General features: G+C 39.2%; 1 protein-coding gene across 5 annotated transcripts in view; it reads left to right on the top strand.

Moving 5' to 3' along the window:
* The first annotated feature begins 317 nt into the window (after window positions 1–317).
* LOC117423682 (diacylglycerol kinase delta-like) overlaps window positions 318–17,055 on the top strand; it is a 51,303-nt gene continuing 34,565 nt past the window's right edge. For 2 of the 5 annotated variants that reach the window (XM_058990050.1, XM_034039759.3), the window contains exon 1: window positions 6,498–6,596. Coding sequence is in view for 2 of the 5 variants with exons in the window: in XM_034039758.3 (XP_033895649.3) it covers window positions 959–1,093; window positions 6,273–6,383; window positions 6,516–6,596 (327 nt within the window). In the remaining 3 variants the exon portion in view is untranslated. Of the gene's footprint in view, window positions 382–913; window positions 1,094–6,272; window positions 6,384–6,497; window positions 6,597–10,751; window positions 11,034–17,055 lie in introns of those variants that run through there. The other 3 variants (XM_058990052.1, XM_034039758.3, XM_058990053.1) reach the window with 3 other exon arrangements.

Genomic DNA, 17,055 nt, shown 5'->3' with positions numbered 1-17,055 from the left:
TAGGACCTGCTAGGAACTGGACGGGCATTGATTCTGTTTTCATTCCACCAGAGCTCTCAGTTACTTAACTAAACCCTTAATTGAACTAATAATTTCCTTAATAATAAGACCCTTTTACTTGTCTTAAGCTCTTAAGCAGTTGCATATTTTAAGATAGCTATAATATGTTATAAGTAACTTGAACTCTGCAACTTTTTTGGAGCTGAGAACAATTGAAAAGGACTAATTAAGCAAATGATTAGTTAAATTAAGGGTCTAGTTAACTAATTGAGAGCTCAGTTGGAATAAAAACCAGAAGACAGGGTCCCCAGGAACAGGGTTGGGAAGCCCTGGGGTTGCTGAGTGTGTCAAGAAAAGACACCCATTGAGCAGGATATACAGGTAGTAGGTTACTTATACTACAATAAGAACAGCTACCGAAATGAAAGACTACTTTACTACTACTATAATACAAATTAAATGTTTCTAATTAAGCATCCTGCTGGTCAGATTTGATTAGTATATTTTATCCATGACTGTATTCAACACTCATTAGCTAAATAGTGTTAGAACTACTAAAATAAACTTAATAAATTCAAAGACGTTTCTAGTCCGTGCCTTTGTCACCGATAAATATAGTTAATGTAAGCCTAGTGTTTTAGAGACCAGTTTAAACCAAAAACCCCGAAATTAGGGTTGCCACCTTTTCCCTCGATCATCACAGAGCAGTCCCAGAAATTAAACATGCCTTCCCGGGAACTAAATGCCCCACCCCCCACTTCGTTTCCTACTTTGTTATAATTCCAAAATATTACTTTCAAACCGAAACGTCTGTTTCTACATTCATGTCCTTTTGGAGTCACAGTTTCCCAATGTATCCACAAGATGGCGATAGTGTACGCTCTTGTACGATTCTGCACTCTGGCCACCCGGTGGCGCCGGCGTCCCGTGGTTATCAGTCCCCGGGTTGAGTGTTAGGATGGCGGTAGCGGCTGGAGCTGAGGCCGCGGCCCGGTGCTTGGAGGAATCTTCGGATAGCGAGCCGGAGCAGGAGCCTGGATCTCTGCAGAAACTCATACGCAAAGTGTCCACCTCAGGCCAGATCCGCAGCAAGGTAACGCTAGTGGGGTTGGAGAAACCGGGGAAGCCAGGAAAAATTCCAGGGAACTGGCCAGAGTACCAGGCCAAGGTCCAGCCCTTGGAAAGCCTGATCATTTCCTACCGGATAGCCCCCGGCATCTCGAGAGAAGGGGCCTGCTAGCTGCACGATGGAGCCGCGTCCAGGCAGCTCTTTGGAGATTGAACGGGTTTTTATTGCTGGGGTGTGGGTGAGGGTTATCCAGTTAGCTGATGCCGGTGCTGGAGTGGAGAAAAGTATCTATCTGCATACACGACCATTGCCGGCTGCTATCGCCCACGTATTACTACTACTAATAATAATGATAATAAAAAGAATAATACAATACTAATAATTATTTAATAGTAATGCATTATTATTACTGTAGTAGTATTATTATTAGAGAGCGATATGTACATGTCAAATGATTACCATGTTCTTTCTTGCATGTTCACATTTGTTTTTGGTGTGAGTTTTAAGAATATGGAGCGTAAAGACACATTTGCGTAACTGGTGTTTTAAATGCATAGTAAATAAAGCGGTTTTTCTATGTGCCGCTACACACACACACACACACACACACACAAACCTCGGGACGGTTGCATAAGTACATTGAGTTCGTTTTGTTTGCATTGGGTGCTTGGTGGTTTTATTAAATTGTTCGCTGGTGCTTGTTTTTAATTTGCATTTAATCTGATACTACTGGCTGTTCCCTGTCTGACCAGTGAACAATACTGATTTCAGAAAACTAATTTACGTTTGATTTCCCAAACAAATTACTAACAATAAAGCAGGAAGAAAAAAGGTGTACTATTGTATGAAAACAAAAATCACGTACGACCGGATTGGTTAGTGTACAGTGCGCTATTCCAGTCCTCAGTACTGTACAGTCTTGTAATTTGGGGGGGCTGGGGCGTTGGCTTGACCACTTTATCAGTAGATGGGAACATTTCAGTATTTCATAACCCACAGCCCGAGAATGAGGTAGGTCTGGGTTATCTCCAGCCTGCACTGCACAGCACTTCCCATGCAGATATGGTCCTACAAGTCCAGCTTCTTCTTTTTCAGAAATGTATCCTGTTTCTTTCTTTATTTCCAGTTTTAGATGAATTCTAGCAATGGCTCTGAAATAAACTGCCATCCCTTGTTCTACTGTTTGAAGGGGGGTTAATATCATGGTAAAGTATTAGAATGATCGATTTACAGTATGTGGAATAACGTCTTGTGTTCTTAGGGTACATGTAACCATGGAAGTGTGAATACAGGCAGAGAGACACCTCTGTCTGTCCTTAAAATCTGATAGATATTATCCCACATAACTGGTCTCACATTTTAATAATGGAGCTATTTACAACTTCCTTTCATCACTACCACACATTATGATGACATATCGGTTTTAGTTCTACAGCACTGCCATCACATCGTGATAGTCTGATGAGGAGGACTTCCTCTGGTAAATTGATTTTGGGCTTATATCTCTAACAGATAGCACTGCACACACACCAAAATTATGGAGATTGTTCCTAATCAACATGGCACCCCCCACACTAGGGGTACAGTAGTTTCTGCATAGAGGAACGCCTCCTAAGAGAACACCCTTGATTTCTCCCATTGTAAATGCTCCGCCTAAAGGAACAAGAACTTAACTTACAAGAACACCTTTTTGGCAACGCTAGCGATTCTTTCACAACTGATTACAGTACTGTTTTGTAACCTGATAACTCATCATCATCAAAACTTAAATTCAAATGGTTTATAAAATCATTTGAATTTAAACACAGCGAAATGTACCATGTTTCTTTTGTTACAAAAAGTTGGAAATTCTTCAAGCTCCTGAAAAAAACCTGAATCAGACACAAGTCGCCGAGCAATTTGGTGTTTTCCGTTCTGGTGAGTTGCTTCACCATTCTGTTAAATAAGTGCATGCATGTCTCGAATATTGCTCCTGTACAGGTATTCTTAATTAATCTAGAGCTGCTGCATTTTTTAACTTGTGTAGGGGTGCTGTGTTCATTTAGTTTGACAGTTAGTTTATTAACATTAGTTTGTCTGTTACTTTTTTATTAATACACTTGCCTATTGCTTTTCTCTTATTCGATTGATTTCATATGTTGATGCACGTGCGTCATGACAAGTGATACATATTTATTTATTGATTCATAGTGTGTCTAATGGTCAACTCCGTCTTAAAGAACACTACATGCTAAGAGAACACTTTGCTTGTTATTATTATTATTATTTATTAGCTGACGTCCTTATCTAGGGCGACTTACAATTGTTACAAGATATCGAATTGTTTTTACATACAATTACCCATTTATACAGTTGGGTTTTTACTGGAGCAATCTAGGTAAAGTACCTTGCTCAAAGGTACAGCAGCAGTGTCCCCACCGGGGATTGAACCCACGACCCTCCGGTCAAGAGTCCAGAGCCCTAACCACTACTCCACACTGTGTTACATTTGACTGTTGAATAGGTAAAAATAGTAAAATAGGTTGCAACACTTAAATAAATAAATCATTTATTTGATACTATGTGGTGCTCTGTTTGTAAATGTACAGCAGTCCACTTTATAATACTATAGTCATAGTTACAAGGCACTGTGATTTGAAGTGCAAGGCAGATCACTGGTAGTCCGCAACACAATATAAAAGCAGCAGTGTGGAGTAGTGGTTAGGACTTTGGGCTCTTGACTGGAGGGTTGTGGGTTCAATCCCTGGTAGGGGACACTGCTGCTGTACCCTTGAGCAAGGTACTTTACCTAGATTGCTCCAGTAAAAAGCCCAACTGTATAAATGGGGTAATTGTATGTAAAAATAATGTGATATCTTGTAACAATTGTAAGTCGCCCTGGATAAGGGCGTCTGCTAAGAAATAAATAAATGTAAATAAATAATATGTGCTGTAGTTTGCTACAGTGTGTAGCACTTAGTTTGTTTCTAAAGAACAGCACTACAAACCACATAGCTTGCATCGCTCAAGGTGACAAGCACTGTGGGTTCAAGCTGCATATTACACTTGAAGAAAAGCAAAGCAACTTGTACAGTAAATATTTCTATTCCTGTCACTTGACTTGAATTTCAAGAACACCAAATAAATGTAAAACTTGAACTATTACAATTCATCCCACAACTACGAAATAAAAAACCCTTACTTGCGCTCTGCCTTATAATAGATGACAGTGCTAGTGGGAATGGCAGTATGGACCAAATAGGAGCCATAACCATACCGTCTTATAACAAGTTCTGCTTTATAAAGGGAGAGCACTGTACTGTTTTGTAAGACTTTGCTGTTTGTGCACTGTATTTATTAATATTATGTATGTAATTTACATGTTAATCCTTCCATCTGAAACTTCACAATCGCATGACTGGTCTACTTTTAGTTTCTGAGATCGATTGTCACCTTTCTATTCGCCTGATCGTTAGTTTAGTATTCCATGCTACCCCTACCACACACACTCTTGGTGGTAAAATGGAGTAGGTCCAGGTTGTCTTCAGAGCTAATGCTAGACTGTGTTTGAATGGGCTAGTTGCAAAAAGCAAGTTTGAATCTATAGAAACGGTAGACCACAAGAGCTCTATCTTGATTTCCTGTGCTGTAACAGCTCTCTGTCACAGGCCTTCGGGGCTGTGGGGTGGAGTGCCCCTTTAGCTCGACCAGACTCTCTGAGTCTTTCCGGTGTTCGGCAGCTCGCATTGCATCATTCTCAAGAAAGGACAGTCTGGGCTTGTATCTTGCTTGTTGTTGCAATTTTTTAAAATTGTGACCTATTGAAGGTACACAGAGATGGATGCTGCAAGCTTCGGAAGAGAGGTTAGTTACAATTATGTTGTCTTTCAGCGGCTGGTTGTGCAGTTCTATGTAGGCCTGTACGCTAGCCCCCGAGTTATACTGTAGTATAGCGACCAGTATGTCTCATGAAGAACTGCTCATGCGGTTGTGATGCAGCTTGCTATGGGGTCATTGCAGATGAATTAGACCAGGTTCTAGCCCTGTTTCCTTCATCTGGAGTTGATGATACATAGACCACTGTGATGAAGTAAAGGGTTCCAGGGCAGTGATGCAAAAGAGCAGTTGTTACTCATGCCCCCCACATTGTAAGAATGTTTCTGAAAATAATAATGTGCCTTTTCACTTCCTTTTACCTAATGTCTTCCCATGTGGGTGGATAACCTGTACAAATATGGCAAGTATCATTTTAAAGCTTGTTTCAGGGGCTTCCCAACAATAATTCATTGATGTTAGTCATTGACTAGTCAAACAACGCCTTGGTCCGTCTGAGCTGTAATGACCTTATGGGTGTACCTTACACAATTTCTTGAGGGTACAGTACATGCATGCAGAATCACTTGATCCCTTACGAATACATGGGTTCTGGCTTGTGCTAATAAATGGTGTTGGGGGCACAGACCAGACCAGACTAATTTAATTCCCTCTTGTTGGGGACCCATACTCTTGGAGAGTCTGTATGTCATGATCATGCTTTAGAGTTTAAAAATAGCAGTCATATATTGCAAATAAAGGCACTAGCAAATCTGTAAAAGGAGGAGTAAAAGTGTTAACCTTGTTTAATATTGTCATGCTCCGATGGAAGAAGTTAATAATTTTGATCTCCAATTTGCTAACAGATCTGATTTTGACGAGGAATGGTGGTTTGGAAAAGACATTATGAGAGGAAGAGGGTGGGATCGTTAGGGTAGCGGTCAGATATGATGACTCTTCATGACAAGTGAGGCTGTGTGGTCCAGTGGTTAAAGAAAAGGGATTGTAACCAGGAGGTCCCCAGTTCAAATCCCACCTCAGCCACTGACTCATTGTGTGACCCTGAGCAAGTCACTTAACCTCCTTGTGCTCCGTCTTTCGGGTGAGACGTAATTGTAAGTGACTCTGCAGCTGATGCATAGTTCACACACCCTAGTCTCTGTAAGTCGCCTTGGATAAAGGCGTCTGCTAAATAAACAAATAATATTAATAATAATGACGTCCCTTTTTTGTGCTGTGTGCTTGTTTAGTACTCCTCAAGAACAATTTCTTAACCAGGTTTTGACAGTGGAAATGCAGTATCAGGCCTCAGATAGTGTGACACAGTAGTTCCTGCCCTTTGAGCCATTAAACTTGAGGAAAGGGAACAGGCTGTACTGAGTTTCTTACCAGTTTGTATTCTTCCTTCTAGACCATTATTAAAGAGGGCATGCTGATGAAACAGACAAACTCCTTTCAACGCTGGAAAAAACGGTACTTTAAGCTCAGAGGGAGGACGCTCTACTACGCAAAAACAGCTAAGGTACATTTTTGACATCTATTTTCAGATTTTAACACTGAATTGGAATTGCAGCCTGCATATTCTAATCTGCTGACATTGCAGGTGTCTGCATGTTATGTAGGTCTATTAACTAATGTGTGTTTTAACTTTCAGTCCGTCATCTTTGATGAGGTTGACTTAACAGACGCCAGCGTCGCTGAATCCAGCACAAAAAACGTCAACAACAGCTTCACTGTGAGTTTAGACTCTTTAAATCTAAATAATATAAATATGTGCTATTACTTAGCTAGGGCTTTAAGCAAGTCATTGATGGGGAGTATTCAAGAGAGACTGTCATCTGGCTCCGGACTGCATTATCACTAGATATTCTCAGTGTGAAGGCAGTATTGAAGATGTGTGGCTTCCTAATGCTTCAAAGATTGTAAGGCAGTGTGAGCTGAGGGATTGGAAAGCTAGTGGTTAGAGTGGAGGGACTGGGAGGCAGTGCAGCCAAACAGTTAGGGCAGGGGTGTCCAATCACGGTCCTGGAGGGACATTCCACTCAAGGTTTAACAGGTAAAATTTATAGAATTAACTAATTCTGGGTCATAATGGAAGTTGGTTCAATAAAACAGTTTATAACAGGGTTGGAACAAAGACCAGACGTGGAAGGGCCAACTTTGGCCACCCCTTGGTTAGGAAATGGTTGAAAGTGAAATAGTCTAGCACTGTTGCGCCACCCAATCTCAGTAAACTTTACTGACCTGACTATGGAGTTTATAGAGGAGATATGGGTAGCCTCTGCTTTTAACAAGCTCGTCCCACCCTAAACTCGAACTAGCAGCTCACATTTTTGTGGTCTGTTGCGCTTAAACCTGTGATCAGCCTCTATTGAAAGAGCTTTAGTTACTGAAGCACGAAAATTAGCCTGTCTTTAAACTTTGTACCCCAGGGGAGGGGAGGAAGCCGCCGATTTATTCCTGGAACGATTATATAATTGTTACCAGAGATACAGAAAATATTTATGATGGCAGGAGAGTTGAGATGTTTGCGATGGCTCCGATAACAGTAAAAGACTAGTTTATTTCCAAAAATGGCACGTGTCAAAACAGCGCTGGCTATTTCGGGCGTGTAATTACCACTTCACCGTTCCCATGCTGGGACTGGCTAGATTATAACAAATTCCTCCCTGTAGCATGGCACTGAGATAATCTGACCTAAAAGAATTAAGAATTTCTGTGCTGGATTTCTGCAAAGAGGATTAGTGGAATCGAGTTTCCTTCCTGAAAAGTGGGGGCAAACGTATTGGAACAATAATTATTTATCCTACTATTATTGATTATTTTATTGTACTGAAATTATTATCAAACGTATTCGTCAAATGATAATTCTGTTTTTGACAGTCATCTAAATATAGGTAAAACCTGATTCAAATTGAATGCTTAGTTAGTCCTCCTGTCTTGTTAATTTAAATTAAAAATCTAACAAGCAAATAGCAGGCTGAGAAAAAAGTAAGATATTATGTGAAACAGGAATTTAAATTAATGACATTTAACGTAAAACAAATATTGGGAGTAAAAACATTAGGTTACCTTTACTGTGCTGTGTGTATAACATGACAACAAACGTGCTGCATATATTGCCTTTATTACACTATTTATTACACTGGGTAACTTGAGTTTTGGGACTGTTTCTAATTGATTTCCACATCTGTATAACTTGGCAAAGCTTTGCCTTACACTTCCAACCAATTCAGTGGATGCAGAACATGGAGTCTCAACGTATGGGCAAGTCCACACCAGACAGAGAATGTCGGCAGCAGCTGCTGGGGGATGTTGCATGCTTGCCTTTAACAAATGACAGCACTCTGTTTCAGTAAGGAAGCAAGTACCACTATTTTTAAGCTTTTATAGTGATCTTAAATATTGTCTACTTAGGTTTACTTAATGTTTAAGCAGGTCGGGGAAATCCTAATTTTATTCCATAACCTACCCGTGAAAAATACGTAAATTTACCGCGAATTAAGTAGACTCCTATGTATACTGTATGAATTCCACATACTATATGAAGAGTAACTTGCTTTGTTTTTTGTCTGTGCAGTATGTGGTGAGATGACCTGTTTAACAAAGACTGTTATTAGCGGGTTGACCCACATTCTTCTGTCACAGCTTTCTAATGAACTCTGTGTTTTTTCTCGTCGTCAGCCCCCCCCCCCCCCCCCTCAGCCACATATCTCTTTTTTTTCTGCCCTTTTTAATTGCTGAATGCTCTCTAGGCCATCATGCGATTTGGCTGTTTTGTTCAAATTGAAGACTTTATTTTCTAGTTCATGAACCCACTTACTTTTAAAGTGTTTTCTTCCCCAAAAAGAAATAAAACAGTAGTATTTATTTTGCTTAAGTAAAAAAAAAAAGTGTCAATGTCTATTTTAAACACGTTAAACTCTGGGGGCGGGGGGAAGCATACATGTAATTGTGTGTTTGTTACCTGTCTGCATGTGTGACGCTAATTCTCCCTCTGTGGTCTGGTTTTCGTTAAATACATTTTAACCACAGAGGCACCATTTGAGCAACGTGTAATGTTATCTAAGCTGCAAGTTACATTTCTGGAGGGTAAATCTTGTCATGTTGGGACTATCTTTGGTGATTAGAAAGATAGCTGGGTCACAAACCGGTCCCTGTCGATTACATTCTGTCACTATTGTATTACATTACATATGTATCCAACAATATGGGAGTAATGAGTTCCCTGAATCTGGATTTCGACACAGTTGGTCTACTTTAAAAAAAAAAAAAAAAAAAAAAAAAAAAAAAAAAAAAAAAAGCAGCCTGTGTGTGTGTATATGTGTATATATATATATATATATATATATATATATATATATATATATATATATATATATAAACACACACACACGCAATCTCAGAGCAGAGATATATCTATATCTAACTGTCTATCTACCTCTATCTATCTATCTATCTATCTATCTATCTATCTATATATATATTTTTGGTTGATTTCAACATGAGATGTATTGCCTAAAATAGTTAACTGGCAATGAATCAGTAGCACATCCAGCAGGTCAATTCAGATGAATCTGTCTATAAATAACCCTTGATGCTGTAACGTAGGGGAAGCGGAGGTGCTCGCTGAGGATGCTTGTGGTTGGAAATTGTTACTTCTGGTTCAAGGCCTCTGAAGTGCTTTGAAAACAGAGACTATTAATGCAGAAACCAAGTTCCACCGGTGTGCTGCAGGGCTGTTACCTTGGAGGTGTTTGACCTAAGAGACTGGGAGGTAGCATGGCCTAGTGGTTACAGCAGACAGACTGGGAGGTAGCATGGCCTAGTGGTTACAGCAGAGTAACTGGGAGGCAGTGTGGCCTAGTGGTTACAGCAGACAGACTGGGAGGAAGCATGGCCTAGTGGTTACAGCAGAGTAACTGGGAGGTAGCATGGCCTAGTGGTTACAGCAGAGAGACTGGGAGGCAGTGTGGCCTAGTGGTTGGAGCAGAGGGACTGGGAGGCAGCATCGCCTAGTGGTTACAGCAGAGTAACTGGGAGGCAGTGTGGCCTAGTGGTTGGAGCAGAGGGACTGGGAGGCACCATGGCCTAGTGGTTAGAGTAGATGGACTGGGAGGCAGTATGGACTAGTGGTTAGAGCAGAGGGACTGGGAGGCAGTGTCCTGGAGGTTCATCCTGAGTACTAGGAGGTGGTGTAGAAGGGTAAGTACATGGGTTTATTTACGACATGGAAAAATCCAGTATCAAACAGGTGTGAGGTTTACTTAATGTGTATCCTGGCTCTGAATACAAACTGAGAGCCATCAGTATAATGAAAATAAATGACTGTGACCTACATCCTCTGTATGCACATGCAGATATTTACAGACAGGTGCCTTCATATTCCCCCACATATTATAGTCTCAATAACTTGTGCTAAAGAATGTCCTAAGTTTCATCACAATTGAAAAAGCGCTGCTTTTGATATATCATCCATAGCTACCAAACACAGTAGTGAAGAATTTATTGAATAAGACTTCTGTGTTTTGCCATTGAATTTGTTTCTTTTAGTGTCTCTAGATATACTCTATGTAAAAATGTAAGTGTGATATACAGATCGTACAGACTGCTGTAAAGTAGTTAACTGTGATATGCATAAAGACCTTCTTTACTCTCCATCCCTAATCACTAAACAGACTGGTCCCAGACCACCTTAACTAAAATCTGGCTGTGTCCTTCTATTACCAGTGGGTGTGACTTATGGAATTTAATGAGGCCAATCTGTGCGCTTCTGCTCAAAGTTCTGAAAATTTCCACCAACGATCTGCTCCCCTGCTTGTAACTCCTCCCCCTAGTTCTGTGTGTGATAGCAGGATGTGTGTGTGTGTGTGAGTCAGAGTGCCGTATACAGGAGGGATCTGCTCAAGAATCCAAACTTATTTGTAGGAGTAGATTAAACTGTCAGAGCTCATATAGTCAGTCAGTCAGCCAGCCAGCCAGACACAAAGCTGGCTACTGATGAAGACCGATATTTACATTCTGGGCTGAATTATTTTGGATTAATTTATTTTGTTTTGAAAACCTTGGATGTTTTAGCCAGTGACTCATGGAAAATCTACACCAGTGAGTTTTTTTCAGATTAGTTAGCAGACTTCCAGGACCTGAGTGGCATGTTGCTTTGTGAATCCAGGTAATGGTTTCTCTTGGTAAAGTCATGTGAGATGTCTGGAGGAGATTGTTCAGAAGAAAGTTCATGTTAAAATGTATTGAGTGGCGACGGTGATCCCTTCTGGCTTAGCAGGGGCAAAAGGAAGGACATCTGGTTCCCTTTGGTGACCAGCCAGCTCCAGTTATCATCTAGACATTTGGATCTCTGACTAAACAAACTGTTATTTGGCTGGTTAAAACCCTACAGAGTGGATTTCATAGTTGGGGGTGGTGGAAATATTCCTTTATCACTATTTTATTATGAAGTTTAAAGACCCTAAGGAGTTTGTTGCGTTTCAAGAAGTTGCCCTATGAATCAGGGTTGAGATAGTATTGTTGTATTATTTGGTGGAGTGCCAGCTGTCCTTCTGACAGTCTGAGATTTCTCTTGGGCTGTTTGCACTACCAGGGCTTGTCCTTGTGTATGTGTGTGGGTTTCTTTTCTCGCTGAGGTCTGCTTTGTGAAAAAAAAAAAAAGTTTGCCAGCTACAGATGTCTTTGAGGACCCATTTTGCTGTCTGCCTTTTTGAAAGAAGGAAGTTGTTTGATGTTGCCATGTCACTAGGATAAACTACAACAAATGAATTAAGTTGCAATTGCTGTTGTACATTTGATTTGCAAGACAGATGAGCTACATTACATTCTGACTTGTGGTAACATAATTAATCCTGGAGGCGATCCCTTTTTACCAGTGGGGTCAAAAACATATAGTTGCATTCAGGAATAATACTCGTGAGGAAAAATAATTTGCATACAGTTTGCTCAAGAAGAAGCACCAACACAGGCAAAAATGATCTCATACCCACATTAGGTCAGCTCCTGGACTTGAAACAATCCAGTCGCTTGTAAGCTCTGTAGAGACTAGTTCCACAAGTGTGCATTAACTCAGAGCAGAGATAGTTTCTCAGATCAATACCTGCCCAGAGGTGGGTGCCCTCTGGCAGCAAGATATCCACTGGAATGTGTCCTGTAATATAAGGTCCAGTGATAGTAGGTTGTGGCTAATACAATATTAGGTTTTAATAGTAAGCAACCTCACAATGTCTGTTTAATAATGTTTAGAAATCTGGATGTATAGTATGGTTTTCTACTAAGGCCATCAGTTTACTGCATTATTAAGCCTAGAAAATAGAAAGTTTCAGAAAGTGTTGATCAAACCAAAGGACGCATTTGGAATTTGAATGGAGACTCAGGACAATGGTAAGACCTTTTCATCCAGCTGAGTGGTGGGTATCACTGGGATCAAATTGCTGCCTCATTCATTTGTAACAATTCTTAAATGATGGTCTTAATGAAGGGAGATCAGGGCTGAAGCCCTGTCCTTGTGCAGTGGCAGTCCCCTGGTCAGACTGATGCATTTCTTGTCAGTGCAGTGGCAGTCCACTGGTCAGACTGATGCATTTCTTGTCAGTGCAGTGGCAGTCCCCTGGTCAGACTGATGTACTGTAGTCCTTCCCTCGCAACTTATTCTTGACACCTGTTCAGGTTTCCAGGTCTGAAACGTGACCCAGAAAAACAGTTTTTGTTCCCACATGCCTTTTCATCTTGCAATAATAATGCACTCTCAAAACCAAACCATGCTACTTGGTAATGGTAATCCAGCTACAGAGATTTAACAACAAACTTGTAGCTTTGATGTGTGCAATATGTGGGTAGCTGTTTGGCATTCTCAAAACTTTTTTGTGTGTTACTGGCTAGCCAGAGCTGAAGCATGCAAAGTTAATAATCCAGAATCTCTGCAGACTGATCAAAGTGTGCAAAATATTTAGGATGAGACTGTGCATTTTTACTGTACTCTCTTATAAGATGTTGCAGTAATACTAGTATTGTAGTACTGCAGAGTGACAGTGGTTTACAGCCATCCTCTTGAGTGAATCTGTTTAACAACGTAGTGTAATTTGAAACCATGCAATTTACCCAGTCATTCTGTCAGGAAAGATTCCATAAAGTAAATTAAGTAAAAAGAAAAAAAAAAACAATTCTGTAGCGTAAGTCAATGCTAGAACTCTGATCACGTGTACAGGATAATTATGTATGTATTTATTTATGGATGGATGTATGTATTCATTTATTCATTAGCTGTAATGATGGTCAAATGTCACTGTTCAAATGTGTCTTACTCTCCTATGACAGTCTGGCAATGATAGTTACATCAATATCTTGCTCATAAGGGCTTGAATTACTTAGGATCTCAATTTAGATAGCCTGTCTTGAAATATCGCATTGCTTTCAGTGGTGTCTGGCTTCTTTCTGCTTGGTTCCATGACAGTGATGTTGGAGCGGATTGGTTTTCAGTTTGTTTGACTGCCAGTCCTTGTCACAAAGACAATTAATGCGATTGGTGCTTTGGTACCCTCACATACAGTAGTGGATGGGCGAAGCCAGGATGCAAGCAAATCCAGTTTTAGCACCATCAAGTAAAATTCATGCAATGACCTGTTTGGTCAAATGTGAGGTTTGAGTTGAAAAGAAACCCTGCATTTGTTTTTGTTTTTTAATTAAGGAGGGGATAATATTAGAAGCTCTCTTTCTTCACTGTAATGAGCAACGGTACGACACAGGTGCTTACCTATGGCTTTGACAATTGTCTATTTTTTAGTATAATTTACTTCTGCAGTTTTTAAAAAAAATTGAATTCAGATGTTGCACACAATACACATTTGGTTTTCCAAGCAGGGTTTGCATTAACATGTGGCAGCTATATTTAGTATGTTGACCTTTTTTATATTAAACTTGCATTAAAGCAAAGGCATATTTTTCTTGATTAGTCACTGAATTGTTTGGGTGAATGTACCCTGAAATATGACTGATTGCTGCGATACGCATTCAGTGTAGTGCCAGTTTTGATCGTAACCTTTCAGAAAATTGAGGTTCAAAGAAGATGAAATGTCAAATAGGGTACCATGTGATTATCAATTCAGGGATACCAAACAGACACTCATCATGGTTACAGTACTTATGCCATGTAATCTGTCATGTTTCCTTGTAAGATTATATGGCAGGCCTTCGTATTACAAATAACAAATGTAAAATAGGGGTCCTTGAAAACTTCACTGGTTTTATTTTTCTTTTGCAACGTCTGTTTTTTTTTTCATACATTTACCCTTGTTGTTTCTTACCAGTCTTGTATTAGTATCATGTTTCTCTTTCCCACTGGATACAAGGTGGTTACGAAAGCCTAACTTACCTACTTCTAAAACTGAAAGCTGTTTACCTGGCATAGCCTTTCATTCCAGTGCTCTTGGACTGGATTAGCTTATCAGGGAATGTTGGGCTATAGATTTCCTGAGATTTTATATAAGCTCCAGAGAAATGTCAGTCAAGGGCTCAATCAGGACTGAGCCTTTATGAATGATGTGAAGCTTCGTCAACTGCAGCTGAGGTCGAAGTTCCTTTAAGCGGCCTGCAAAGATACACTGGGAAAGGAAAGGCGACTGACTATTTTTATCGCCTTCAGGAACACAGGATTCTTTGTCTTCAATTTCCCACAGAGGAAGTTGGGTAGGAAACTGACGTTGTCACCGTGGAAATTGTATTTTTTGCTTATTTGCCTTAAAGAACTTGATGTTCCTACAGACACTATGCATGATATAGAGAAAAAAGAAACGTATTCCTTCGTACACAATAATGCTGTTTCTGATGGTCCTGTAAGGCTGTAAAGGATCTGCACCACTGCTTCCAAAGAAAACTACTAACTGAGGGGATAATCGTTATTTTGTGATCATTGTTAACTGATTATGATTTCATCATCCAACCATAATATACAGTACCATAAAACTTAAATTATATGCCTTTTGGAGACCCAGCATTTGTAAAATGGCAACCACAGTCAGAGGTAAAGTGACCAAAGATACTACCAGTTGCATGTTTTGTAGCTAGGTAGGTGATTTTTCACTTCATTTTCACTTCCCGGTGCCCGCTGAAACTAATGGTTGCCCCCTGGGGGTAAAGTTTGGACACCTCTAGTTTAACTAAGCTCGGAGATATCATCTACTACATTCATCCAGTGTACTTTTTCAGTTTTCCCTTTTCATTATGCAAGTTTTGCACTAAATTGGGCTGCTTCTTTGTGAATTTGGCCCTAATCAATACAGTCTACAGTTTAAACGGTATGGTTTACTGCTGTTGGTGTACATGTTTACAAATATTTATCCCATGGAAGCCCTAATACTGTACACAAGAAATTGGAAATGTTACTACATTTAAATAAAAACACAATATCAACTCATGCAGCACTGCATTATTACAGTATATCTGATTGTAATATATATATATATATATATATATATATATATATATATATATATATATATATATATATATATATATATATATATATATGCATTGAGAAAAAAAAATGTGCATTGAGAAGGGTAGGGGTTTCGTACCGTCTCGTTTCAAACTCTTACAGAGGAAGGTGGTTTAAATAAAACCATATTATTTACACCGCAGAAGAATTTTTTTCTGAAATTACAGTTGCAATGCTATTGTGTTCAATTACAATCAGTTGCAATAATTACAATTACACTAAAAAGTAACATAGGCTTAACTACAAACTAACATGTGTTCTTTTTACTCTGTTTATTCTACCTAGCAGTAATCAGAGGTACAAATATAGAAACATACTATATAACTATGGCCTCTGATTTTCGGTTTTAACCGATAAAAACAAAGTTGAAATCAGTGTATAGCCAATAAACAGCAGAAAAACACTTGAAATGGTTACAGTTCATGTTGATTTCACCTTTTTCCCATTTAAAAAACCCCAAAATCTATTAAAAAAAAAACCCCAAAACAAACTACTGTCTCCAGTGCAGTTGGGCAACGTCCCTCCTTCCTGACTTGTGTCTATCATTGATTCGATCTGAGGACTTGAAAACCCGCCCACCCCTATATCTTTATTGGAGACTTCGCTAGCGAGATTTAAAACAAGATTACAATTAGAAGGCTTGTTCACAGGATTTAAAGCTGTATTACAGTTAGATAGAATAAAACAGGATTGCAAATTGTGGCGAAATGTAAAAAAAAAAAATGCCCAGACGCACACAAACCCCAGAAGAATGTGTTTGTGGAAGATAGCAAAGGAAAGAAGGTACAACCTAAGTGTGCAAGTACTGTCGAGTTACTATACGCTAGATGTAGAAAAATGACTAAGCATTTTGGAAAGTAACCGAAAACCGTTTCATACAGCATATGAAAAGCAAAAGCCCCCTAAAAAAATATTTACATAAAACTCAAATAGCTAAAAATAAGCACCGAAAAATGAAATGAATAAAAACCAAAAAACAGAAGTCCTAGTTTTATAATGTTTTTTCAAACAAATGAGGTCACTAAAATTAAAACACAACATTGAATTGCAATTAATTACAAATGACACAATTACACTTGTAATTGCTTGGCCTATACTGTAAATATGGAAATGATCTGCAGCTACAGTACCTTCAGCGTTGGGTTGCACAAACATAGCCTTCAGTATTCAGAAATGACATCATTTTTGTATGCATAAATTATTAAACCCCAATTTGTCTGGTCATTTCATGCATATCTACTTTGGTATATAATTCAGGAAATCTGAATTTTGACCTGTACTTTTATGGGACCATGTTTTGTTTTCTGCTTAATTTTCACTATGCTATTTTTATAGGCCGAGATTTGCACGATGGTTTCCTGGATAATTTAATAAAACAAAACCTGTCCCTTTAAGTTTGTGAGTGGTAAACCTTGTACTGGTGGTATAAGGTGTATATGCATATACCTGCAATCTAGGGTGTATTAAGTAGCTTTTCCATTTGAATAAGAAATGTTTTACAAAGGTATAACATTTCCATTACTTGTAAGAGAAATAAAAAAACAGCTGTTAAATTATTCAGAACAACCTTCTTAAATATAGCCTGTATCCTTTAAATAATATAGGATGACAGGGGTTCCCTCTGCTCATGAAATTTGCAGTACATTATCTTTATTAGTAGTTCCCGAGTACAGCCGTGTTTCTTGTGATTATATAA

Source organism: Acipenser ruthenus, chromosome 17 (assembly GCF_902713425.1).
Source record: "Acipenser ruthenus chromosome 17, fAciRut3.2 maternal haplotype, whole genome shotgun sequence".
In the NCBI taxonomy this organism is placed as follows: domain Eukaryota; kingdom Metazoa; phylum Chordata; class Actinopteri; order Acipenseriformes; family Acipenseridae; genus Acipenser; species Acipenser ruthenus.
This window is presented reverse-complemented; position numbering and strand designations above follow the sequence as displayed.